This window comes from Peromyscus maniculatus, chromosome 9 (genome assembly GCF_049852395.1).
Source record: "Peromyscus maniculatus bairdii isolate BWxNUB_F1_BW_parent chromosome 9, HU_Pman_BW_mat_3.1, whole genome shotgun sequence".
NCBI classification, from domain to species: Eukaryota; Metazoa; Chordata; class Mammalia; order Rodentia; family Cricetidae; genus Peromyscus; species Peromyscus maniculatus.
Window position 1 is genome coordinate 170,506 of NC_134860.1, and position 26,627 is coordinate 197,132.

Consider the following 26,627-nt stretch of genomic DNA (forward strand, 5'->3'; position numbering starts at 1 on the left):
TACATATCTACAGAACATTCCATCCTAACACAAAAGAATATACCTTCTTCTCAGCACCCCATGGAACCTTCTCAAAAATTGACCACATGCTTGGACACAAAACAAATCTCAACAGATACAAAAAAATTGGAATAACTTCCTGTATTTTATCAGACCACCATGCCTTAAAGTTAGACCTCAACAACAACAAAAATTATAGAAAACCCAAAAAACTCATGGAAACTGAATAATGCCTGAAACATCAATGGATCAAGGAAGAAATAAGAAAGAAATTAAAGATTTCCTAGAATTCAATGAAAATGAAAGTACAACATACCCAAACTTATGGGACACTATGAAAGCAGTGCTAAGAGGAAAATTCATAGCTCTAAATGCACACATAAAGAAGATGGAGCAATCCCATACCATTGAATTAACAGCACAACTGAAAGCTCTAGAACAAAAAGAAACAAACACACCCAGGAGAAATAGATGCCAGGAAATAATCAAATTGAGGGCTGAAATCAACGAAATAGAAAACAAGAGAACAATACAAAAAATCAATGAAACAAAGAGTTGGTTCTTTGAAAAAAATCAACAAGATAGACAAACCCCTAGCCAAATTAACCAAAAGGTAAAGAGAGAGCACCCAAATTCACAAAATCAGAAATGAAAAGGGAGACATAACAACAGACAACGAGGAAATCCAGAGAATCATCAGATCATACTTCAAAAACCTGTACTCCACAAAAATGGAAAACCAGGAAGAAATGGACAATTTTCTGGATAAATACCACATACCAAAATTAAATCAAGACCAGATAAACCATTTAAATAGACCAATAACCCCTAAAGAAATAGAAACAGTCATCAAAAGTCTCCCAACCAAAAAAGTCCCAGGACCAGATGGTTTCAGTGCAGAATTCTACCAGATTTTCAAAGAATAACTAATACCAATACTCTTTAAAGTGTTTCACACAATAGAAACAGAAGGAACACTACCAAACTCTTTTTATGAGGCTACAATTACCCTGATACCGAAACCACAAAAAGATTTATTGACTAATCTCTTTAAGCCCATATTGAGTAATATTACTGTATTTTTATTAATAATAAAGTGATTTTGAACTTTTCTGTCTTAGAAGCAATTTCTTTGGTGCGGTGTGATGTCTCACTCTAGTAAGCCCCAGAAACTCCTGTAACATCAGATCACTTGGGTGCCCAGCTTGAGCTACAATAGTGGGTTCTCAGGAAGCTAGGGCTACACAGGGCTTTGGATGTGGATGGTGTTGTCAACTCCGTGGATTCCCATTGCATAATGGAAAAAGTATCCATACTGTATCCTTGTGGTCATATATTTATCCACCCTAGCTATAGCATTCTGTATATCCATTTCAGGATGTGATCATGTGCACCACATGAATTAGAAACACAACAGTATTGCTGTAAAGCCCCTCAGGAAATGAAAACATTTACTAAAGGAGTATTAAAGAAATCCATGGCCTGCTTGCCACCTGGGGCCATGATGATATCCATGCCTGGTCTGCTGCCAAGGGCCATGTCCTGTCCATGGCCCTGACAAAGCTGTGGGAGTCTGTGTTGATACCTATGCATCCTCTACCAGTGAGGGTCTGGCAGCCACCTACAGTCTTGGCAACCACCTGTGACCATGTTGGTATTAAAGGGATATGCCCCCAAGTGGACATATGTGTCTTAGAAGCCTGTGCTGCCACCTAGGACCATAATGAAATCAGGGCTGGAGCTATTACTGAGGAGCATGTCTGGGTCCATGGCCCTGCCACAGACTTGGTCTATGTTGATGTCAGTGGCTCCCGTTACTACTGAAGACAGGATAGGGATGCAAAGAATTAACACACTCTTCGCTGTCCTCAGCACTAGCTAGTTCTAGTCCTGTCCCTCACCCACTGCAGTACTAGGGAGAGTGGGTTCTGCACCTGGACTGAGCAGCACAGTAGAGCTGACCCTGTTGTTTGTGGTGTCAGTGAGCTGGCCCTGAGGCTTGGAGAGCAGAAGACCTGAGTCTACCCTCTTCTGCCTTGTGTTGGCAAGGGTAAGGGAAAGATGCCCGCCTCACCTGAGCAAATGCCACCTGCAGATGGCGGGAGAGTGGGAATCTGGGGCTTGAGAACAGAAGAGCTGGGTCAGCCTCTCACCAACTGCAGCAATTGGGTTTGTGGACTTGGCACATCATCTCACAAAACACTAGAGCTGTTCCTTTGCTCTGAGTGTGGATAAGTCAGATTGGAGTGCATGAGGAAAGGACAATTGGCCTCTCTCCATTCTGCCCATTGCATGGGGTGAGGTAGGTGTGTCAGTGCTGGAGATCTTGCCTGGGTGCAGAAGATGGAAAACTGGCAGCCTGACCATCCCAGGTAACCCCAGCCCAGAACCATGGCTGTGAATTATCCCACTTACCATCTTCTTTATCCATGGACTGCTGGAGCAGGTAAAGGGCCCAGTTCTGAAGAGCTAAAGCTGCTGGATCTCTATGACACAAGGCATCATTAGAATATCCAAGAAGAGTACAAATGAAGGTCCATCATCTATAGTGTGGAGAAGCCAGAGAGGCCTGGAACACTTACAAGAAAAGATGTATGGACTAAAGGGTACACTATGTAAATCACTGGGTCACACTAAAACTTCCTTGCCAAAACTTTGTTTGTTTTTAAATTTGGGTTTTCAATTTTCCTTTTAAATTTTGTTTTGTTTTCGGGGAGTTTCAAAGGCAGAGCTCAGGTGTGAAGGAATGGATAAGGGGAAGAGTTAAATTGGAATGCATGATGTGAAACCAACAGAGAATAATAAAATGTTTAAAATAAAAAAGAAATTAGGAAAACCAGAGCTATCTGCCCATGGTTTCCCTGGAATATAGTATCAATGATAACCAGACTGCAGACATAATGAATTACAGAATTACAATATATGTTGGGACTTTTTTTTTTGGTGCTTTTGTCCTTAACTATGAATTGGTTCAATTTTTTTTAAAGATTTATTTCTTTTATTTATATCTATGGGTGTTTTGCCTGCTGCAGGGCTGTACACCATGTGCATGCAATTTCACCAGAGGCCAGAAGAAGGCATCAGATTCCATCTGAACCTGGAGGTAAAGAGGATTTTCAGCTGCTCTGTTGGTCCTTTGGAAGAGAAACTACTCAAAATGGAGGAGCCATCTCTCCAGACCCTGCACTTGTCTTTTGTCCATTTAGTTATGTATGCTGTGTTAGTTTGAATGAATCAGCCCCAACCATTTCAGGAGACCAGTAGGGACAAGCATATGATGTAGGCATTGTAATTGTCTTAGGATGCCAGGCATTCATGCAAGGCATTGGTGGGTTCAAGATCCTGCTCCAGCATCACTTATTGTCAGGGTTAGACCAGATCTCTCACATCTCGTCCTGGATGACAATGCAGATTGGGGCCATCTGATGAAATGCAGAATTGAGAAGACACTCCTGGTGGTGGAGGTGTCGTTAGGAGTCCCTCTTGATGCTGCAGCTAAGCAGTGTTGGGAGTAAGCTTCACACCAGCCAGTGTGGATGGAGCCTGCAGCAAAAGTGACATGCCAGTCATGAGGAGCATGTCTGTACAAGGCTAGGAAAGGACAGGGATGGTTGATGGTGCTCTTCAACCACAGCTGATCTCACTGTGTACTGAGGAAGGGTTTCTTCCAGATGAGTGCTTTATTTCGGTGAAGCTCCACTGAACTGGATTTGATTTCTGAGACAGAGAATCAGAGAGTTAGTGTGTGGAGGAAGTAATCCTGTGGGATAACAAACTGGTGCTGTCAAACAAGGGTAGAAAGAATCTACTCTTTATGAATAAAGACCATAAACACACAGAACATCAATACAGTTACAAAGCTCATCAATTCCATGGATGATGTGATCAGCTGGAGAGACGGCTCAGTGGGCAAAGGTAACTGCTCCTAGGCCTACAGTCCTGAGTTCCTTCCCTAGGACTCACATGATTGAAGGAGAGAACAAACCTCTGAGAAATTGTCCCCTGATCTTAGTACAAGTGTAGGTACATGGTCATGGACCACAATAGCTAAGCCTTTCTATTCCTCTCACTTACCCTAGAATCTCTCCATCTGAGGCACTCTTTTAATTATATTACTCTGCATTCCATTTGAGAGATTTGGGACATTTGCTATTTTACTCTTGTTGCTTAGATGTTATAAGAACCAAGAAGGCTGACACCAAAGCACCACCTGAAGAATGGTTAAGGGAAGTTGGGCACTGGGAATTTGTGACATAGTTGAGACACAAACTGCTCTAGAATGTCTTTTCTACATGCCTGGTGTATTAGTCAGGGCTTACTAGAGTAACAGAAGTTATAAACTGAAGCTCTCTATATCTAGAAGGGGGATTTATTTTAGAATGACTTTCAGGCTATGATTCAGCTAATACAATGATGGCTGGCTATGATGGAAAGTCCAATAATCCGGTAGATGCTTAGTCTACAAGACTGGATGTCTCTACTGGTATGCTGTAATATGTGTATGCTGGAATCTTAAAGAAGTAGAGCTCTAATGCCAGTGCTTGTTAGCTCTAATGCTAACAAGGAGAGAGCAAGCAGAGAAAGTGTAGAAGCTTCCTTCATCCATGTCATCCTATAGGCTTCCAGCAGGAATGGTCCAGATTACATCTGGATTAAAGATATGAATTAAAGTTGTGACTTCCTACCTCAAAGATCCAGACTAGAAGTAGATCTTCCTACTTCTAGCAGGTTAAGCAGAAATTAAGCAGAAATCTCCCATAGGTGTGCCCTATATATTTTGGTTTTAGTTAATACCAGATGTATTCATGTTGACAACTAAGATTAGCCAACACAGTAGTATTCCCCTCTTCACTAATATTCACGAGCAAATGGCTCCCTTAGAGAGTGAAAGGAAGGAGTGACAATAATCAAAAGGTACATCTGAGTCAGCTGTAGATCCCATGGTCATGATGACTTTTATTGGCCTCTTTATGGCCATGGTTGGCTGAAATAGGGAAAAATACCTGTCTCTAGTTTCTTGGGTAGTAGGGGATGAGCTAGAAACCCAGTTACAAGTCTCTGGCCTTTCTATACAATTGGAGAGTAGACATTGAAATAAGTGTGATGTGTCTGGTAGTAACTGGTGGAAAGGGGTCCAAGAGGGACAAATGGGTCTCTTTAAAGAGAACGGGTAAAGGCCTCTCACAGCAAACATACTGGACCTGTCAGAAAGAGTGGGGTTCCTCAGGCCATGGGAATATGGCCTTTAAATCCTCCAGACTCCTTCTTGCTCATTCCATGTATCCTGAAAAGGAAAGACAAAAAAGAAAAAAAAAAACGAAAAAATCAAAAACTCTCTCTTAAACAGCAGGGCCCAGTGAAGACTTCTGTGGGTCTTCATTGCATACATCAGGTAGAAATCATCAATTGTTTTCAAAGCAAAAATGGTTTATTAGGATTTGAAGTTTACTGAGGGTCAAAGAGGCAGGATTGGAGACAGCAGCAATAGGAAACAAACCATACTCCAGAGTGAAATCATGTTACAGAGCTCACCACAGACACTACCATGATGAGTGTGGGCATTGCAGTGTGTGTCTCCAAGAATAATGACAATAGACAATGTGCCTGGTGCTGCTTTAGAAGCTTTCAACATCCATGGCTCTGAAAATGGGATGCAGCCTTCCCCAAATCAAACAGAATGGACTCCTCCATTTCTCTAGAACATAAGCTCTGGCATCCAGTTGGTGATTTGGGCTTGTATTTGGGACATGGTCTCTGTAGTAAGTGGTAGGGTTTCTGATGGGAACTCCTCCACCAAAAAACTGGAAGGATGCTCAAAGGTGCTGTCAGCCAGCAGCCCCTCCCCATGTTATCCTGCAGCCTCCAGAAGGGACTTCAATAGTCTAATTTACCAACTTTTCCTTTGTGGCTTGGGTTTATTGTCACTCATTATTTATTATTTCATTTCTGACATTAAATCCTTTTGAATTATTCTTCCTACAATTGAAATTTCACTATGGACATAGAATCCTATTCATGGAGGGTCACTTTTCTTTGCAGTAAGCTGAGGTTTATATTTTCTCCTTCTGGCTTGCTGTGATGGCTAATCTTGGCTGTCTACTTGACACATAGTTGAGGATTTGACTCCATCAGACTGGCTTGCAGGCATGCTTCTTTGGTATTTTCTTGTTGTTAACCAATAGGGCATGGTTCAGCCCTCTGTATGTACTGCCATTCCTAGGCAGGTGAACCTGGGCCTCAGAAGAAAGCTAGCCAAGCAGAGCAGTAAACAGCATTCTCTGTGGTTTCAAGCCCCTCCCTTGGGATCTTGCCTTGGCTTCCCTTGATGAGGATCTGCAAACTGTGAGGTGAATAAACCCTTCACTTTCCCGATTGGCACTTTGGACTTTTATCACAACAATAGAAAGCTAACTAGAACACTTGCCATATTCTCAGGGCATGCTCTCATAGCCCATCCTTCTCCTTCCAGCCTGTAGCCTCTTTTTTTTAAACAATTACAAACTTTCTGGACACTGCAATCCGTTGCAATATCTCCTCTACCAATTACACCCACTGCCTACATATCTTTATTAAAATAATTTTTATTTTTATATTTCATATGTCATGTATTTTTATATTTCATATGACATGCTTCCCTACTTTACCCTTTCAAAATTTTCTCTGGATGTTCCTGCCTGTTCCACTTGAAAAAATATTTTTTGCCCAATAATAGGACATTTATGGTCATATTAAGTTCCACAGAAATGGATGATAATATTGTATTCACATTTTCTCTCTCTCTCTCTCTCTCTCTCTCTCTCTCTCTCTCTCTCTCTCTCTCTCTTTCTTTTTTTGGGTTTTCGAGACAGGGTTTCTCTGTGTAGCTTCGCACCTTTCCTGGAACTTGCTTTGTAGACCAGGCTAGCCTTGAACTCACAGATATCTGCCTGGCTCTGCCTCCTGAGTGCTGGGATTAAAGGCGTGCGCCACCACCGCCCGGCTTGTATTCATTGTATTTCTAATTCAATATCTATTGCATTAGTATTATTAATTTAGAAAAATTGACCTTTTATATTACCTACTTATCCACAAAACTTTAAAAACTTCAATTCATTTAAGTCTTTCAGAACATCAGCTTTGAAGGTCTTGCATGTATTTAGGATTGCTCTTGGGTACTTCATAGCAGTTTTCATTAATAGCATTTAAAGTATGCTGATCCAAAATGTCTTGTCATACATTTTTAAGCCTTTTGTGAGTGGAACTGTTTCCCTGATTTCTTTGTCAGTATGTTTGTGATTGGTATACAGGAAGGCCACTGACTTTTGTGTGTTAATGTTGCAGTCTTTCCCTGATGACCACCAGGCTGAGCTCCGGGAATCCAATCGATGAGGGAGAGGAGGGATTCTACATGCAGGGGACGTCGAGATCATGATGGGAAGACATGCAGAGATGACCTGCCACACTAGTGGAAGCCGATAAACTGTAGACTAGTGGCTGTGGAGGCCCTATGGGACTGGACTAGGCCCTCTGGATATGAAAGATGGTTGGCTCAAACTGTTTGGGGACCACCCAGGCAGACGGATCAGGATCCGTCTCTGGTCTATGGGCAGGCTTCCGGGAACCCGGTGCCTGAGGTGTGATGCCTTTCGCAGCCTTGGTGCAGTGGAAAGGGGCTTGGACCTGCCTAGGCTCAGTGAGCTGGGCTCTGCTGACCTGGATTTGGGGGATATGGGGAGGTGGGGTGGCTTGGGAGGGAGGGCTGGGGGTGGGAGGAAGGAGGAGGTGAGATCTGTGGGTGGTATGTAGAGCAGAAAATTTCTTAATAAAGAAAAAAGAAAAAATTGCAATCTTTCACTTTTATGAATCTATTTATCAGGCTTAAGAGACTTCTGATAAGTTTTTAGTTTTATTTGTTTAGATGAATCATATCATCTGCAAATAAGGACATTTTGACTTCTCCCTTTCCCATTTGTATCTTCTTTAGCTCCTTCAGTTGTCTTATTGCTCTCGATAAGAGTTCAAGTACGCCGGGCGTTGGTGGCGCACGCCTTTAATCCCAGCACTCGGGAGGCAGAGCCAGGCGGATCTCTGTCAGTTCGAGGCCAGCCTGGGTTACCAAGTGAGCTCCAGGAAAGGTGCAAAGCTACACAGAGAAACCCTGTCTCAAAACCAAAAAAAAAAAAAAAGAGTTCAAGTACTATATTAAATGGAAGCAGGAGTGAACATCCTTTTCCTGTTCCTGTTTTTTTTGGAACTGCTTTAAGTGGGCTTGTTGTACATTGACTTTATTATGTTGAAATATATCCTCTATATACCTAGATTCTCCAGGACTTTTATTGTGAATAAAAGTTGAAGTTTTACAAAGACATTTTTTTTTCATATACTCAGAGGGTCATATTGTTTTTGTCCTTTACACATTTTATGTGGTGGAATAAATATGTTGATTTGTGTATGTTGAATTATCCTTGCACGTTTCAGGTGAAGACAACTTGACCATGGTAGATGATTTTTTTGATGTGATCCTGAACTTGATTTGCAAGTATTTTATTGAGAATTTGTGTGTATTTTGTCATCAGGGTAATAGGCCTATAATTCTATCTATCTATCATCTATCCATCCATCCATCCATCTATCTATCTATCTATCTATCTATCTATCTATCTATCTATCTATCTATCCATCTATCTATCTATCCATCTACCTACCTACCTACCTACCTACCTACCTACCTACCTACCTCCCTACCTACCTACCTCCCTCTCTCAACACCAGGGTATTCCTGGCTTAAAAAAGAATTTGGATGAGATGCTTTTTTTCGTATTTTATGGAATTCAGTCTACGGAGTGCTGATTGTTCTTTAAATGTCTGGTCAAATTCTATACCGAATCTGTCTGGCTCTGGGCTTCTTTTATTTTGTTATTATTGAATTTTTTATTTATTTTACATACCCAACCACAGTTTCCCCTCCCTCCTATCCTCCCAATCCCTCCCTCCACCTCCTTTCTACCCCCCTCCATACACTCCTCAGAAACAGTAAGACTTCCCAGGGGAGTCAACAAGGCCTGGCATATGAAGTTGAGGCAGGACCAAGTTCCTCCCCCCTGCATCAAGGCTGAGCGAGGCATCCCACTATAGGGAATAGGTTCCAAAAAGCCAGCTCATACACCAAGGACAGATGCTGGTCCCACTGTTAGGGACCTCACAAACATATCAAGCCACACAACTGTCACTCACATGCAGAGAGCCTAGGTCAGTCCCATGCAGACTCCCTAGCTGTCTTTCTAGAGTCCATGAGCTCGAGTCAGCTGCCTATGGAGTCTGTTCTTCCAACTGATGTGGGTTGTCCCTGTGCCTATGAAGTCTGTTCCTTTTACTGGTATAGGTTTTGCCTGGGCCTGTTTTTCCAATTGCTGCAGGTGGTTCCTGTGCCTCTAGGAGCTGCTGAAGTTGTGGGGGACGGTTGGTGGGGGCATGGGTTTGGTGGGTCTGGGCAGATGAGTGGGTCTCATAATTTACACAGTCCGGTGGGCAGCTGTGGTGGTAGAGCAGCCCGCCCACTAGACTTCTAACTGCTGGCAAGCTGCTGCTGCAGCTGCTACTGCGGCATTTTTAAGGAGAATGGGAGACAGAGGGTCAGGACCAGAGCTCTGCTGCAGTACAGCACCATGACACAACTCTTTCTGCTTGCATCACACACACACAACCAAGAGTGTGAATCTGCTTTGTGTTGCAGGCACATGCCTAGAGAGCCCATTTTGTTGACTTTATTAAATTTCTTTGACAAATTTCATATACGTTGTAATGCATTCCAATTATTCTTATCCCTCCATGTTGTCAATACCCACATCCCCAATCTCTTGCCCAAAATCTCATGTCATTTTGTTTTCTGAGCTACTGAGTTAAACTAGGGCCATCTGTGTGAGCCCTAGTGGAGGTATCCACTGGAGCCTGGTGGGCTTGATAGAGGGTACTAAACGGTAGACAATGAATGCCCCCTCCCCAAATCCATCAGTGGACAATAGTCCAGCAGTAGGATCAGGGCCCAGTAAGTTACTCTCCTTTCCATGGCTGATGGACAGAGACAGTCTTGCTCAGATCCAGTAGGGGACCTGCTGTGAGTTCATGACTCAACAGTGCAGGGCATTCCCAGCCCTTCTCCAGGGTTTCTGGATCTTGGGTCTTCCCGATCCCTCTTCTGCAGTGTTCCCTGAGCCTTGGAGGGACTGCTATAAAGGACTTGTTTAGGGGTAGCTCAGTGTTGTGTCAATCATTTCTCCCACCTGACACTTCTCCTTTCTAGCACCCTCTGCAAGCCCTGCCTGTCCTCCAGGGCTAGCTCCAATCTGCATTAAATCAGTCATCTCCACCTGACACATTCCAATTTAGCAAATCCGTCCTGTTTCAGCCCTTAAAAGCCAAATCTTTCCTGTTTCTTAGCCTGCCTCTAAAGTCTCAATCCCTTTCAGTTTCTCAGGTTGCTCCTTGGAGATGTCACCTCATTGCTCAATGTGACTGCTCAAGCAGTTGTCTAGAAATTGTCCCCCTTGTCAATACCTCCATACAAAACTTGGGAGTCCACTGTTCTAGGCTAACCTAATGGAATCACAGCAGACTAGAGACTGGATAAGAGGGTAAGAGTAACATGTTTGATTCGGGGAGCACTTTAGCTGACACCACAGAACTACTTGAGTAGGAACCCTTTCTCACTTAGCTGCAAGCACCAGGAATACTGTCAAAGATGCCTGGGGCCCAAACAGTCAGGGCCTCTGTGTGGTTTCCCTTTGCCCACAAGGACTGCAGTGTGTGGAGAAGCAGCTGCAGGCATTTGTGTTACTGGTTCAAAGATCTAGAAGGAAAGGTAAAGACATGAAGATAACCAGTGCTTCCCTGCCTTGTGCTGGCTACTCCCTGTGGACCAACTCAACCAAAAAGCTTGGGACCAGTCTGCTCCCAGATGCCATGTGAACCTACAAGAAAAGCCTGGATGATAACACAGGAATCAGCCAGGTACTCACTGCCCCAAAGGATCAGATGTCAAATTCTGCCTTGTCTGCTTTTTATTTTTTTTGGAATATCTGTATTTGTTATTTTCTAAAAATTGACACATAGAATTGTATATAGTTTCATGTACATGCTTGGGAAAATGTATGGGAGGATGGTTGAACCTAATTAAAATATGCATTACCTCAAAAGCTTTACATTTAAAATAATACTATATTGGAATAGGTTAGAAGCATCACTTTTAGCTTCCTGGCAGTGGTTCCTGGCAGTTAACTATCAGAACATTAAACCTCTGCCCAACTGGCTTTTTGAACAGAAACCTAGAAGCCCAAAACTTCAAGCTACTTGTGAAGCTTCCAATTTTCACTTCTGGCCAAGATGGCAAGCTTGCATGCTCTCTTAGGGTCATAAGCCAGACTAAGGTCATCCAAGCAATGGATGAAGAAAGGGGTGAGACTGATGTGCCAGGGGGATTCATGGAGTAGGGAGAGAAAAGGAGTGGTGGTGGTTATGGAAGCCCTTGTCCACAGCTTCCAGGGAAACCAGGATCTCCACCCCCAGAACCACATTCTTGTCAATAAGTATGATATCCATAGATGTGAGCATCACTGAGCCCCCTGCATTCCACAGGAATGTACAATGAACAAGCTGCATGGAGAAGTTTCACTTCAACAATACCAGGGTACCAGTGTGCAGGATGAAGCACACCAACAGACCAGGCTTGGTAGCATCACCACCACCACAGCTTTTATGTCAGACATGTTCAACATACCACTCTGTCCAACATACCACTCTTCTCTGATGGCTGTGCAAAGCAGCCCGATGTGAGAGGGGTAAGCCACATCAGGAATTGTCATATATGGAGAACTTCCAGGTGGGAACCAGTGATCCCATAGAGGACTCCCATGAGCAGCAGATCCTTGAAGAGGACAGTTCTCATGCTGTGATCCAGCTTGGGCAGGAACTCCCCACCCAATCCTGGTAGCTGAGGTCATATGTCTTTCACTTCGGGTCAGTTGTCTTCTTCTGGGTAGAGATGTGCCACCTTTAGCTTCCCTCTCCCATTCCCAGGGAAACCATCATGGAGGAGCTGGAGGTCTCTGGCATGTAGCCAGCACTGTGGTTCCCACTTGCTGGGTCACTTTTCCTATGCTGAGACTGTAGAGCAGAATTTGGCACCACTGAATTAGGGGTGGACTTCACTCCAGGGCCTGTTTGGTCAGGCCACTGACAGCACTATGCTCCGAAGCCTCTGTGCCTCTCATGTTAGATAGGTGTCCAGACTGATTGGCTGTGTGCAGATCTCCCAAGACTGAAAATTTAAAGTATAGACTGGTGATGGGTTGACCATGTCCCTTTTACCCTCTGCCAGCAAAGAGCCAAGTATACAGGGCTGGCTGCCAGAGCAGCCCCATAGGGAGGTAAAGGCCAGAGAGAGGAGGGGACAGAAGCCAAGTAGAGCCCAGCATAGACCCATTTGTGCCCTTTCAAAAACAAAATGTTTTAGCTAAAGCATGCCTTGCCTCCCTATTCTCCTTTGCCCATCCTAATGTCATTTTCTTTTTCCCACAATTCCAAAAGCAGCTGGTAATTATACTGTCACTATTTGTACTTCCTACATCTAAACAAGAGTGGGGCTTTAAAATTCAATATTGTTTCATCTCTGTGAAGTTGATATGTATTAGCCCAATTCATTCATTTAACAAAGTTGCATGCCACTATCCAGTCATCTTGGGCTGTAAGCTTCACCATTACAAAGAATGATCAGGGAACAAAGGTGCTTGCTGGCACTTACAGGTGCACATGCTTTTCTTCTATAACTGCAATAGTTGGCCAAAGTATCACCACACATGCCCAGCACTAATAACATGGTGTGACTGACCTCCCTAGTGCCAGACCCACCAAAACAAATACTTCCTGGTTTCCTACACTCTCTTCAGGGAATTGCCAGATCTTCATCTTTTTAATGTGAAAGTTACAAAAATAGTTTTGATAGTGTAGCTTGCATTACTCTGCATATTATAATATGCATTAAATAATTATAACATTAAATTATAATTATTTAAATTTAAATAATTTTAAATTATATTAGTGTTATATTATTACAAAATCCCAATGCAATTCTGGATGACTTGGCCACTGGACCCTATTAAGATACGAACAATAAATAGGAACAAGCCTAAGGATTTATAAAAGACTATGACAGATTCTTTGCATGAATATGAGCCAGATAGTGAAACATAAGAAAATAAATCTTACAAGCTAGAAAGAAAGCTTTTCCAGTGTAAGGTCAAAAGTGAATGAGTAGAGCCAAATCAAAAGGAAAAATGTTGGCTCCAGGCAAGGGTGAACGCTCCTGGCTGTCTGCTCCCCTGCCTGAAATATTATATCCTCCTCTGCCTGAGGACTATAATGATGATTAAAACAAATGCGGGGAAGATGATGTGCTGCCTTTCAGGAAAGGAGCACCTTTGTTTTCTGGGAGCAGGGATGCATGGCATAAGTTACTGGATTCTAGAAAAAAAGACAGAACAACTTTCTAAAATTAGACAGGGGCCTGATGAACCATATCAAAATTTTGTTCCTGGTCTTTTACAGGTCAGTCACATGATGGTTGATGGGGAGGCAGAAACACTTATTGTTAAACAACTGGCATATAAGAATGCTAATGCTGCCTGCCATACTGCTATCCATCCCTGTTACAACTACCTCCATGCTGATATTGGGCCTAAGCATACTCAAGGGTTAACTCTGGCTCTCTAAGGGCAGTCATTCAACAAGGACAAAGGAATGAATAAGGACAAATAATCCAACTTTATGTCAAAAGTTTGTTGCTACTGCTTTAAAAAGAGCTAAAGAGCTGTTTCCTCTGGCTTTTATTCAACATTATAAGGATAATATTCTTCTTTCTACAAAAAATAAAATGCAAAAATATTTGTTTACAAAAATAAAAATTAGATAACCCTTTACATTTATATTTCTCATGAAAACAGTAAAATATCTGTTAAATACTTCAGATGACTTAACAATGGTTTCTGCTATTTTATGCCCCTGTAAAATATTTTAAAACTAACAGTGCTCCTACATACATTGCCAAATCTTTCCAAGAATTTTTCTAAGAGTTTGCTATAACTCACATCACAGGCATTCCATATAACTCTCAATCTTTTGTGGAAAAAACTAATGGACAACTTAAATGTTATTTAAAAATAAAGGAGGGGAGTAGGGTAGAATGACTACTCCATAATATTTTATCTTCTCTTCTATACACTTAAAATTTCTCTCAAATTTGGGCAAGGATGGCCTTACTGCTGCAGAACACTTTTGAACCCCTCCAAAACAATTCAGGCTCAGGGGTCTTTGGAGAGATGCTATGCCTGACTAATTGAATGGCCCAGCTCCAGTAATTCACTGGAGCTACGGCTGCTGTGTTGGTGATTTTTCCTCAAGCTTCTGAAAAGCCAGTGTGGAGACCTGACTCCTATAGAAAATGGACAAAGAGGTTCCAAAGTGTCTACAGAGGCTACACATGAAAAAAAGATATTGGAATGATAGGGTTGTCATACCAAAAGAACAGAATGTTCCTACAAGAATTGCCTCGTATGAAAGGATTAGTGACTGAGGGAAAAGAATTCATGAACTCTCAGGAGAAGGGTAGACTACAGAATTGTTACTTTTGCTATCTTGTCTCTGGAATGCACGTCTTACTGCTGAGACATATTGGGCTTATGTACCTCATCCTCCTGCGTTTCATTTTGTTAACTGGGAAGAAAATAACATTCCTCTTTATGTCAATGACCCTGACATCTTGGGTGTCCCCACTGCTCATCATATTGTTCCCCAAGCAAAAATGGTCACATGACAATTTAAGTATTAATGTTCAAGCCTCGCATGATAAAATATTAACTATTCAACATTCAAAGTTAGATCAACTACCCTCCTCCAAAGCTCTTATTTCAACCTTATTGAAGACATTGCAGACATGTTATGGGAATTCCCACACAATTAAAAACTGATGGGGGAGGGGGCTGTAGAGATGGCTCCACAGTTAAGAGCACTGGCTGATCTTCTGGAGGTCCTGAGTTCAATTCCCAGCAACCACCTAGTGGCTCACAACCATCTATAGTGGAATCTGATGTCCTCTGCAGGCATAAAGTTGTACATGCAGATAGAACATTCATATACATAAAACAAATAAAAATGGTATTGGTCCAGCTTTTACTAGTAGGACTTTTGAAGAATTCTGTTATGAAAAACAAATTCAACACATCACTGGAATCCCTTATAAGAAGAAAGGTTAAAAAAAAAGGGGGGGTGGAAAAACACTCCTGGAGATGCTCTTGCTAATAAGCTTGCCTTAATTTTTAAACATTTGCCCCAGTGGGAATGTATTCCTCAAGCTTCCTACCATTTTCAGGATGCTCTGCCCTACACGTAGCCATTGTCCTATCCCATACAGTATAAAGAACTAGACCACTGGGTACCAGGATGAAAATTTTCAGGTATTTTCTAATAAGTTGCCTGGAACTTCTGGACAATGAATAGCAAAATGGGTTGCTGATGCCTTGAGGAATGGATCCTCTTTCCTGAGGGCAAAGCATTATACACAGTGCTCTTGCATCTAGCATTGCACTTATCATGTGTCTTTTATGATTTTTTTTAGAATGTAGATGACTCCAAACAAGAGTAAATACCCTAAGATTTTAAAAAATGAAGAAGGGAGAGATGTCGGAACATGGGTCAAAAGAATGATGTATGGTGGACAATGTCTTGGGGAACTGAGAGAAGCTCCAGGAAAAAAGGTAGAGACTTTTTTTTACCCCAGGTGCATTGATGGGTGATGTCACTCTGTGTGCTGTGAATGTGCTGCTCTGATTGGCTGACAAATAAAATGCTGATTGGCCAGTAGCCAGGCAGGAAGTATAGGTGGGATAAGCAGACAAGGAGAATTCTGGGAAGAGGAAGTCTGAATGAGGAGACACCAGCCAGCCATTTAGGGAGCAGCATGTAATAATACACAGGTAAAGCCATGGAACACGTGGCAACATATAGATTAAATGGGCTGAGTTTATGTGTAAGAGCTAGACAGTGGTAAGCCTGAGCTAATGACAGAGCAGTTATAAATAATATTAAGCCTCTGTGTGATTATTTTATAAAAGGCTGTGGAACTATGGGTAAAAGATTTGTCCCGGGGCTGGAGAGATGGCTCAGAGGTTGAGAATACCTCTGAGTGTTCAATTCCCAGCACCCATATAGTGGCTTACAACCATATATAATGAGATGTGGCTCCCTCTTCTGGCCTGCAGGGACACATGCAGACAGAACACTGTATATGTAATAAATAAATTAAAAAAAAAAAAAAAAGATTTGTCTCAACCGCGGGCCAGGCAGGACATAGAAAATCTTCCAGCTACAGTGAATTTTGCTCCCAGGCTTGTACTTGGATGTGATTTTTGTGCCTCCTTACACTCAATACATAAGACACGTTTATTCTTGTTGGATGTCAGGACACAGCTATAGACCCAATCTGTTCATGGTACCCTGAGTCTGGATACAGCCTTCTGCCTTCGCTTTGTGCTTTCCCAGATACAAGCTATAGTGCCTGTCTGGCAATTGTGTTTAAATTGGTCTGTCCTGAGAAAGTTCTGGGAAAGGGCTGCTCTGTTAATATTTAGTATATGCTTACTGGTGTTTATTTACATGTTTTTTTGGTCCTGTACTTCTGATGGTATTTTTCTGAACTCAAACAACCTTCTTTATATATCACTGCTTTCTTTTTTACATCTGTGTATAAAAGTACACTGAGCCAGGCATAGTGCACACACCTTTAATCCCAGCACTCAGGAAGCAGAGGCAAAGGCAAGCAGATCTCTGTGAGTTCAAGGACAGCTTGGTCTACAAAGAGAGTTCTAGGACAGCCAGTGCTACACAGAGAAACCCTGTCTTCAAACAAACAAACAAACAAACAAACAAAAAAGAATACTGAAGCTAAAGTAAGGATGTCTATAACATTAGACTATAGTCTGCCCCATTCTTTCAGGTCCTCAGATCCCAGGTCCAGCAGACAAGATCTGCACAGGTAAACAAAAGTTGACAATACCTTTCTCATGCACAGTGTATAATCTTTAGTGTGGCACTAACAACTGTTTTTAGCTTATGACCTATTCTTGGATCTTTTGATCATTTATCTTAGAAAACTTCCACACTAACCATTGCCTTTTGATGATTTATCTTACAAAACTTCCACCCCAACCATTGCAAAACAAATTTCTGGAAGTACATTTTTGGAGCAAGCCTGCATTTTTACCTCAGTTGATCTGTACGCAGATCTCTATCCTTTTGATAGCAGATGTCACAGCCACTGGAAGAAGCGAAAACTCATAGTGGGGTGATGTGACCTAGGAGAAAGACATCTTGTCCAAAGAGAAAAAATAGCCCCAGGGTCAAACTGTTCTGTTCCCAGGCTCAGTGAACAGCAAGGAAGGTGCAATAGCAGGAAGGACACAACACCTGTTCTAGTCACTCAAACTGGGTCACACCTGAAACCATATCTATTATTTTAAATGAGACTAAGCTAACTGCTCTTCATTGGCCCTTGTAACCTGCCAGCTTGCCCCAGCCTCCCCAGCAACAAAAACTGAATAAAAGAATGCAGATCGAGCGCTTCAGTCAGTGCACACTCCTCCTGAGCAGAATGCTGCCTTGACCACAATCAAGTTTGAGCCTCACCATCAGAGGGGGCTTAGGATTCTCCTTGTGGAGCTGAGTGACGACGATCTCAGGCTATCCCAGAGGAGGGGAGTTGAGGCAAGTCTGATGACTAAAGAGTGAAAAATAGACTATTTTTTAGTCGCAAATCTGAGTTCATAGAGAGTGTGACTCAAAGTTGGAATTAGAAATAACACATTCCACAGCAGCAATTGGCTCACTGCTAAGCCAAGTACACCATTCTTACAGAGACCACTGTAAAAGGAAAAGTGCTGTCTCGGGTTTCTATCAATCTCTTTAAAATTAGATGTACTATTTCACCTAAAACTTTACCATTTGCAATACATTTTCATTATGACATTCCATAAACACATCACTTGAATGGCACTACTTTTATACGTTAGCTCTTTAATATCTATGCCACCACCAAAAATGTAGACATTTTTTCTTCTTAGTTTCTAGATGATGAACTGGAAACTTCCAGAAAATAATGTGATTTGCTCCTGATTAACAAAGATGATGAGACTTAGAAGTAAGAGCCAATACAGGTGTTTGTCATGTTAAACACCATGTTCTTTAGTTTTGTTTTGATTTTGTTGTTGTCGATTTTTTGAGACAAAGTCTTACTTTGTAGTCTGGGGTGACCTTAACCTAGCACACAATTTCTAACTGCTGTGCTTAGACTTCAATGAGTATTACTACCTTGTAACACTCCTGCTCTGTTTAACCATGAGCAAACGGAAGAAAAAAAACTGGAGGTACTGCTTATGAACAGGCTCACTTACATTCTTGAGGAAAAACTGGAAATAACTACAAAATCCTATTTATTTGATGTGAGTAAAGGAAACATTGACACTAGGCCTTACATTTGATGACATTAGCCTGGCAGGCGAGTCACATTTAAACAATGACCATATTAAAAGGAGAAAAGGTACAACAGTAAGTTAGGTAAAACTTGGGAGGAAACTGCTCTGGTTTCTTTTAAACCTTGACGAACATCTCACATATGCTTAACACCAAGTCACTTCAAGCAAAGGCTAAGGACACCCGAATGGTAGAGCCAGCACTAAGAACTCCAATGATATACAACTCAAACGTGCATAGGGAGATTAAAGTTATTTTATTAAATCATGCACATCACGTGTGTTAGTGCAAATAGTTTAATCTGTACTCCAGAAATTCTATGGTACGTTTTATCTTTACAAAATAGATTTCAAACAATTATTTACTTTAAAAAAGGTAATTTTGAAGTTATGCATTTCGGAACAGTATTTGCAATAACTATATACAAGAGGTACTGGGTACCACTGGCATATTAGCATTCTGTGGTGGAGTGGCTCCTGCAACAGAGAATGGTAAAATGAACTATATGACAGCATTTTCTACAAGTCATTTGTGGCTAATTCCTCCATAAATCTAGTGATTCTCCTGACAACAATCCCAAATAGCTTAAAATTCAACTTTTAAAGTAAAAACAATGATGCCAAACATCACAAGGCAAATGATACCCTAAACTCCTATCTCAATATCCGGCTAGATCCGGGTATTCTCAGAGAACATTCAAGCCAATTCACCGACGTTCCCTCCCAGTCTTCCCAGACTGAAGAAAATTGAACTATGTGATACTTTAGGATACTGACATCACTATGGTGCTGCACAAAACCATAGCTAAACTTTAACCTCTGTGTTTTAAATGTATAATGTCAAGCAGTGCTTAGGTGTGTCACTGTGCATGGAACACTACCAATCTTGGGCATAGTGCTACTAATTAACAGGCTGTCCCAATTAACAATAAAAAGAAATGACCATTTGTTTACCCAAGCAAGAAATCTTGGTAGGTAACATCAGTTCACCTTGAATGTGAATTAGCTCCACATCATAACCAAATTAAGTCAATAAAAGCTTATCTAAACAGATATAATTCTTCCTTCAATTAAACATGCTTGGAGGAACAGATGACAGAAAAAAAAATCATGCTTTCTAAACTGCTGTATATGAGAAGGTAACTTGGCTTTTAAAGAAAACATTTCTTAAATACATGAGGTTTAGTAAGTTACATTCCAATTCACTCAACAGTTTGGTTGATTGCACTGAAATTATGCAATTATGTTTTGCTCCCAGAAATATTTCAGTTTGCTCAAGAAAATACAATCTCTCATGAAAGTTTTTCTAAGCTGATGTCCTTCACATCTTCAAGTCACATTAAGGCTGAACAAACATGTATATATTCTCCCAATTATCATTATAACAGAATATTTTCCAAATGCATTTTTCCTTTAAAAAAAAAACCCACACAAATAATTGTCTAAGTCTTGTTCCCAATAGCTCAGTGGTTTTATAACAAGTAAAAATGGAGTAAATATGTAAAAAAAATATATATATGTGTGTGTGTATATATATTCAAACTGATAGGCACTGAGCACACAGGGCCTCTCTTCCCATGTATGTATTGGTTGTTCGGTTTGAGTAGTTATTGAATCAGAAAAATGAATTATGTGGCCATCAGAATTCAGAGTAAAATATCTATAAATTTATGGTATAAATAATTTGGTGCACTAAGAAGCCTACTTTAGGCCACCATAATATTCAGAATCTCAACATACTAATTTAAAAATTACATGAAAAACCGAATAAATTCACAACTTTATATCCTCTCTATAGACAGATATATTTTTATATAAGTTAAAGCAATGACCCTCCAGCTCTTTCTTGCACTTTGCTGATTTAAGAGGTAAAAAGGAAGAAAATGGTTCTGCTTGTCCCCAGCCTGAGTGATGCCGGCTTCTAGAGGGAGGGCGGCGTACAGACTCAAGACACTGTCACGGAGCAGCTCTGGCCAGACCCGGCACATACAGCACGATGGCTGTCACTGCAACCAGGGCAGCCAGCATGGGCATCCAGGGCCAGGGTTTCTGTGTGGAAAGAAACCAAGAGTCAATATCACACTCTCCCCGTCTCTTTCCATATCTATTTAACCCCTTGGTGAACTGAGTCCCATGGATAAAAGACCATCAGAAAACTCTGCGCTTGCATTAATAAGGTAAGTGTAGAAAGAAAGGAAATGAGGGAGAACCACACCAGCGGGACCATTATGTGAAGCCTGAACAGCCCAGGAAAGTTCTGGACAGCTTCCAACTTTGTTACTTCTAAATACAGTTCTAGGCTGTGCCTGCCACACACATTTACTGTGTGCCTGCAGTACAATTCTGCTGAACAGTTTATAAAAACAAGAGTTCTAAGATGGGATAGATGAATGGTGAAGGCTTGATCCAAAAAAGACACAAATCAGATGAGGTTTGGGAGGACAGTGGCACTAAGGCCCTGCCCACAGGATTCCTCTGATAAGCATGCTCTACTATCAGCTAAAGGCGAAGCACAGATGAGCTTCCCAGGCAGCTTTCAGAGGATTTATAAAATCCGTTTACTTACTGATTCTTACTGACAGTATTCTTGAGAAATATTCTTAATTTTCAGATCAAAGCTCAAAAAGGTTTGTTATAGAGCTTGCTTAAATCACACATGTAAATTCTCACTGGGGTTGAAATTGTGAGCCAATGGTTCATTACACTAGTCTCACTTTCTTTCGTCTTCACAGCAAACAGGCAAAGGATTAAAGGGAAAAAACTCTACACCATGGATGGGAAGGAAGAAAGAAAAGGTAACACAGCTGGCTAAAAGTTCAAAGATGCAAACTCTTCATTTCTCATTCAAATCTGATTGAGCATAACTGGGACGTGGGTGGCGCTATTGCAGAAACTCACTGCTTACTCCAGTTTGCTAGAGATAAAAACTCAGTTAAAGGAAGCATATTAACAAGAGGTTAACGTAGGGTTAATTCATGTTAGCATTACTACAAAAGAAACAAGACACAATGTTATGTGATTAGTTGATTGTTCACTAATATGACACAAATACACAGCATACTAAATGAAGGGTTTGCGTCAGGTAATAACATATCTGTGTGGGTTTGCCATGCACTCCATTACAAATATGGCACAAACAGGTGACAGTGACAAACAGACAAGGACTCAACAGTAGTGCTTGTACCTTTCTCTACCACAATGGACCGAAACACCAAAACAGGAAAGCCAGGAATAGGCCGATGAATACGGCTGGGACAGGTTGTAATATGGTGGGCTGAAGAAGGGAAGGGATATTAAAATCATTTTATGCCATGAAAACAATCAGGTAAGATGATTTAGACCCCAGGGGTGGCTGGAGAAGAAGAGGAAGACTGAAGTAACAGGAGTACACCATTCAGGTTTTGCACCAATTCAAACATTTTAAAGACATCCAACACAATCCAGAATGATGGGCTGGGACACGAATGCTAAGAAACGACTACTTCAAAAGGAGCAGCTGGAGGCAAGAGTCAATGTACTTGTCCACAAATATCCTAATGAAACTTGACAAGTTCAGACAGAGCACAGATGTCAGTTTATCAAGCAATGCTCTGTTTGACAATATATTATTTTTGTTTCACATCTGAAGTCCACTAATTAATTGATATGTTTCCATGGCAATGGATAGGGTCTATTTTGTTCTTTCATTGAAACCCATTTTCCTTCCAACTGAAATTCTTTCACTTTTGAGATGGTATTGCTTTAAAGCTCAAAAATACATGTTCTGTGACAATGTGAACTCGGTGGGTCAAGAGGTGTGGCACAATGTATGATAAATGGGTAGCCAACGCCAAAGAATAACTTTCCTTTATTCTAACCATATCTGATTTTTTTTTTTTTTTTTTTTTGGTTTTTCGAGACAGGGTTTCTCTGTGTAGCTTTGTGCCTTTCCTGAAACTCACTTGGTAGCCCAGGCTGGCCTCGAACTCACAGAGATCCACCTGGCTCTGCCTCCCGAGTGCTGGGATTAAAGGCGTGCACCACCATCGCCCGGCCATATCTGATTTTTTTAAGGGGGAAAAGAATCACTTGGAAATATAAGCCTATATGGTAAAAAAGGTAAATTCATCCTGAAGGTGAATAGTTTTATATGACTATAAAATAGTAAGAGCACAGAAAAGGTCATTCTGATCATGCAAGATGTCTTTATAGGTTAATTTAGCAGGAAGTGGACTGAAATTCTATAATCAGGTATGAATTAACACAAAAGAAAAGATATCAAATCATTATGATCTGATTTTAGAAGATTTCTATATTCTATGCATTAAAAAATAAATGTAAGCCGGGCGGTGGTGGCGCACGCCTTTAATCCCAGCACTCGGGAGGCAGAGCCAGGCGGATCTCTGTGAGTTCGAGGCCAGCCTGGGCTACCAAGTGAGCTCCAGGAAAGGCGCAAAGCTACACAGAGAAACCCTGTCTCGAAAAACCGAAAAAAAAAAAAAAAAACAGAAAAAATAAATGTAATCCACTTTTGTTTTGCATTAAGTCTTCAACCCTTCCATTTCTAAAGGGCTCCTACCTAACCTGCAATCTTTTATTGTCTAAAATCTGTAACTTTAGTAAGCAAAGGACAGCTGGACACAACTCGTGAGCATTCTGTGAAAATTGCATAACTGGATGGCCATGCAACATCGTTCATCTGTGCCTGTGCTGCAAGGTGAGCGGCCACAGGAAGCATGTGGCTCACGTCCACTGCAGTGTCCAAGCTGTGACAGAGCACAACCAACCACACTGAACAGCCATCAGTTAGGGCCCACAAAGGCAATGTTCACCACAACAAACAACACGACATGTATTTAGTATAACTTCGCCTTAAAGACCTTTCTTCCCAAGTGAGAAACAAGTGTTGTCAAACTAAATTTACAGCCGAATGTTTTTTCCATCTCCGTGCCCGTCAGTCCCCATCTCTCTCTCAAACACACATTAGAAAGTGCTATGTCAATTTACCGAATACTGATAGATGTCAAATAAGCAGAAAGCTTTTAGGAATGCACATTACCAGTACAGAAATGAAAACTACTAAAGCCTTGCTTTCTGAAACCACCTAAGACTAAGGGCCAGTGTGTACCACATCTCCTAAACAGCCTTGGGTGGCACCGGCTTCATTTCCCAGTAGGAAAGAAACAAAAGGCAGCTGGTGACCTAGTGACAAAATTTCAGACTAAACTGGGCAAACCAGATAGTTCTTCCAAGTTGTTTTACTGATAGTTGTTTTCCACCAGGCAGGCGTAAGTCAAAGGGGCAAATTCTTACTTAAAAAGAAGGAAAGAAATCCCACAGCACAGAAGTTCTACCACGGCTATTCATCATCAACAGCTCTCTTCTCCCGTGCCCAGGCTGTTAGATTCTGAAAACCATTCTCAAGCCTCCGACATCCCGCTCAACGGAAGCTGAGCTGAGCTGGTAAACACTTACATTAGCTCCTTTCTCTCGCAGCAGCTTCAGGGTGTCTTTACACTGTTTGAGCTCATCTGTGATTGATTGCTTTTCCTGCTCAGTCACTTCAAACTTCAACTTCAGTTCTGAGAGTACAGTCTGTGTCTTTTCATACTAAAGGTAAAGAAAAAAAGAGTGTGCGGGCTGGACTTAAAATGGGTATGAAGTTATGGTTCTAGTCAGGTATATACCAGGCCCTGCTTAATAACGTTGAACACCGAAGTCAAGCCTTTGGCACTCACAGTAAGAAATCTTTAATGCTGGCTTAATCCTATGTAATGATTTTTCTTGCCCTGGTGTTAAAATCAAAGAACGGAACATACCGTGTTGTCATCTGTTTATAATATAAAGGGTCACTTCTTCCATCAAGTGAGAAGAGGGGAAATTGGAAATTTTTCCTTTGAGCAAAAGACAAACAGGTAGAGACAAATCCTAATTAAAAGGCAGAGTTAGGTCTAAATGTATTTCCTGGTAATTAAAAGGAAGCCATGTTAGCCAAGTTATTTACTCTTGAAATAAAAGGCATTAACTTTCACTAAGTCTTCTATTACTCAGCACTAGTGGATATCATCGGTGCCCTATCAGTAAGTTTTCTAGACAAATAAGGCAGAGAAATGATTCTGACATACTCACCACAAAGACTGGGGCACTTGACACTTAAAGCCCATCAGCCCCAATTTAAAAGACTTTTTAAAATCTCTTTCTGATAGAAAAGTTTCCATAAAGGAACCAGCTACTTTCTACTATTGAAAACGTGTGTGTGTGTGTGTGTGTGTGTGTGTGTGTGTGTGTGTGTGTGTGTGTGTAATATGTAGACATAATATGAATATATATATATATATATAAATAACATGACTTTTACACAAACTATCCCTTGAAGACAGGTCAAACCAATGTGATATACAATGTGGCTTGATCTCTTAATGGTCCCAAGAAGCTGGAATTCTAGACTGGATGCATTTCTAGATGCTGCAGCTTACTGAAGACGAGGTTCCCAAAGGGACACTGCTCTGCTGCTGGGCATGCCTGTCTCCACTTCTGTGCCTCATTCTGCCATCTCTGAGTGTTTCAGAAGGAAGACAGGAAGACAAAGGCTGAATAGAAAACCAATATCCCATGAGTGTGGTCTATCAGAAAGGCTCCTCCTCCTCAGCACGGCTTAGGAAAATGGAAGGTTTGTGGTTCTTCTCTACCTAAATCCCAAATTTAACAAATCTTTATAACAATGGTCCTGAAAAATGCAAGCACCTTGGAGTAGAGAGAACCTCCTCAATACTCAATAAAGACAAGTTCTAAGAAAGATGAAAATGTGTAAAGACATTAGGAGAAAAGTGGGCAGGGAAGAGGTCAGGGTCAGAGGTCAGAGGTTACCAAGAAGGGGAAGGAAGATATGAAAGAAATGATTTGTTACTTAAGAACATTCCCTGAACAGCCCTGGGAAATACACTAGAAAATGAACCAAAGACTAAAATTCATGGATTTGTTTGTGACAGCTTTTTTCAGGTTGATGTGAGGGTCTGTGAACTCTCCCAGAAGGCAGAAGGCTGCTGGGAGGCTGCCAAGGAAAAGTCAGTGATTCTAGACTAGCTTTGCACCTGAGAACGCAGTCAGTTCTCAGTGATCACCCAATAGTTCCCAACAGTGCTAAAAGAGGACAAGTCAAAAGTGCTTTGTCAACCAAACTTTTCCTCTCCTTCCCCTTTCCACCATGCTTACACCATACTGCCCTCTACATCAGAACATTTAATCATCTCTCCATTTCAGGAGTGTGAAGCATGGCACAAGTGAGCAGCACAGTCATGGGATACTGCTGCTTAGCTCAAGCAGGGGAGTGCATGGGGAGGACTCTGGCCCTACAGGAAGACAGGGGAGCCAAGCACCAACCCTGAGTCAGTCTTTTCAGGGAGATTAGATGTTCAATGTTTTATGTATTCTCTGGTTGGCTGGTTGGTTTCTTGGAGACAGAGTCTATGTAGCCCAATTGGCACCAACTTGAGACCTATCTCTCTCAGCTTCCTAAGTATGCAGATTGCAAGTGTATGTCACACACTGATTGAACTCTTAGATCATAGATATTCTCATTAAATTAAAATACATAGATGCTTTATAAAATCAAATATAAAGATGATAAACAATTCTTTTACTATTGAGAATTAATTACTTCTCACACTTTTTCTTTGGAGTTATTTATATAAAAATTACCATAGATAAAGCTTTAACCAGCAGAACAAAGGTCACATTCTGCAGCCTTAGCTTTACACCTTGCTTAGATATCACTTCTGTTCCCTCTTGCTTTATAACTTTGAAGTAACCAGTGAGTTTGGTCTCAAGAGAGAAATACCACATAATATTACCAACACCTGTGGCTCTTTTTCACAAAAAAATAACAATAATAATAATCATAATAATAATCATATCTGGGGTTGCTCAACTTACAATAGTTTAACCTCTTACAGTACTGAAGACACATAATCAGGGTTTTTGAGCACATTAAGCATGATTCCATGAGAGAAAGAAGAGCAAAGGGAAATGTTGAAAAGAAGTAAATATGCATTACTAAAAAGTAATAATGTATTTGTAGTGTATTACACAGAGATAAAA

The 26,627-nt window shown here is 41.2% G+C and overlaps 2 protein-coding genes and 1 long non-coding RNA gene across 43 annotated transcripts in view; 2 read left to right on the forward strand and 1 right to left on the reverse strand.

Annotated features, from left to right (window-relative positions):
- The window catches only part of LOC102926660 (disks large homolog 5-like), a 73,169-nt gene extending 57,385 nt beyond the window's left edge, over window positions 1-15,784 (forward strand). For 2 of the 3 annotated variants that reach the window (XM_042284437.2, XM_042284436.2), the window contains exon 5: window positions 7,321-7,504. In XM_042284437.2, coding sequence (XP_042140371.2) covers window positions 7,321-7,368 — 48 coding nt within the window. In that variant the 3' untranslated portion in view covers window positions 7,369-7,504. Of the gene's footprint in view, window positions 1-7,320; window positions 7,505-15,643 lie in introns of those variants that run through there. The other variant, XM_076544092.1, reaches the window with a different exon arrangement.
- Window positions 15,785-18,789: 3,005 nt separating this feature from the next.
- Window positions 18,790-26,627, reverse strand: part of Slmap (sarcolemma associated protein) — a 144,746-nt gene continuing 136,908 nt past the window's right edge. For 21 of the 39 annotated variants that reach the window (XM_042284465.2, XM_042284468.2, XM_042284458.2 and 18 more), the window contains 2 exons: window positions 24,006-24,140; window positions 18,790-20,600 (listed from right to left, as the gene is read on the reverse strand). In XM_042284465.2, coding sequence (XP_042140399.1) covers window positions 20,508-20,600; window positions 24,006-24,140 — 228 coding nt within the window. In that variant the 3' untranslated portion in view covers window positions 18,790-20,507. Of the gene's footprint in view, window positions 20,601-21,735; window positions 21,826-24,005; window positions 24,141-26,627 lie in introns of all 39 variants that reach the window. The other 18 variants (XM_042284469.2, XM_042284459.2, XM_042284466.2 and 15 more) reach the window with 1 other exon arrangement.
- On the forward strand, window positions 21,217-23,946 carry LOC143267213 (uncharacterized). The gene is made up of 3 exons (XR_013042135.1): window positions 21,217-21,346; window positions 23,151-23,247; window positions 23,813-23,946. It is a non-coding gene; the product is annotated as an uncharacterized LOC143267213 (long non-coding RNA).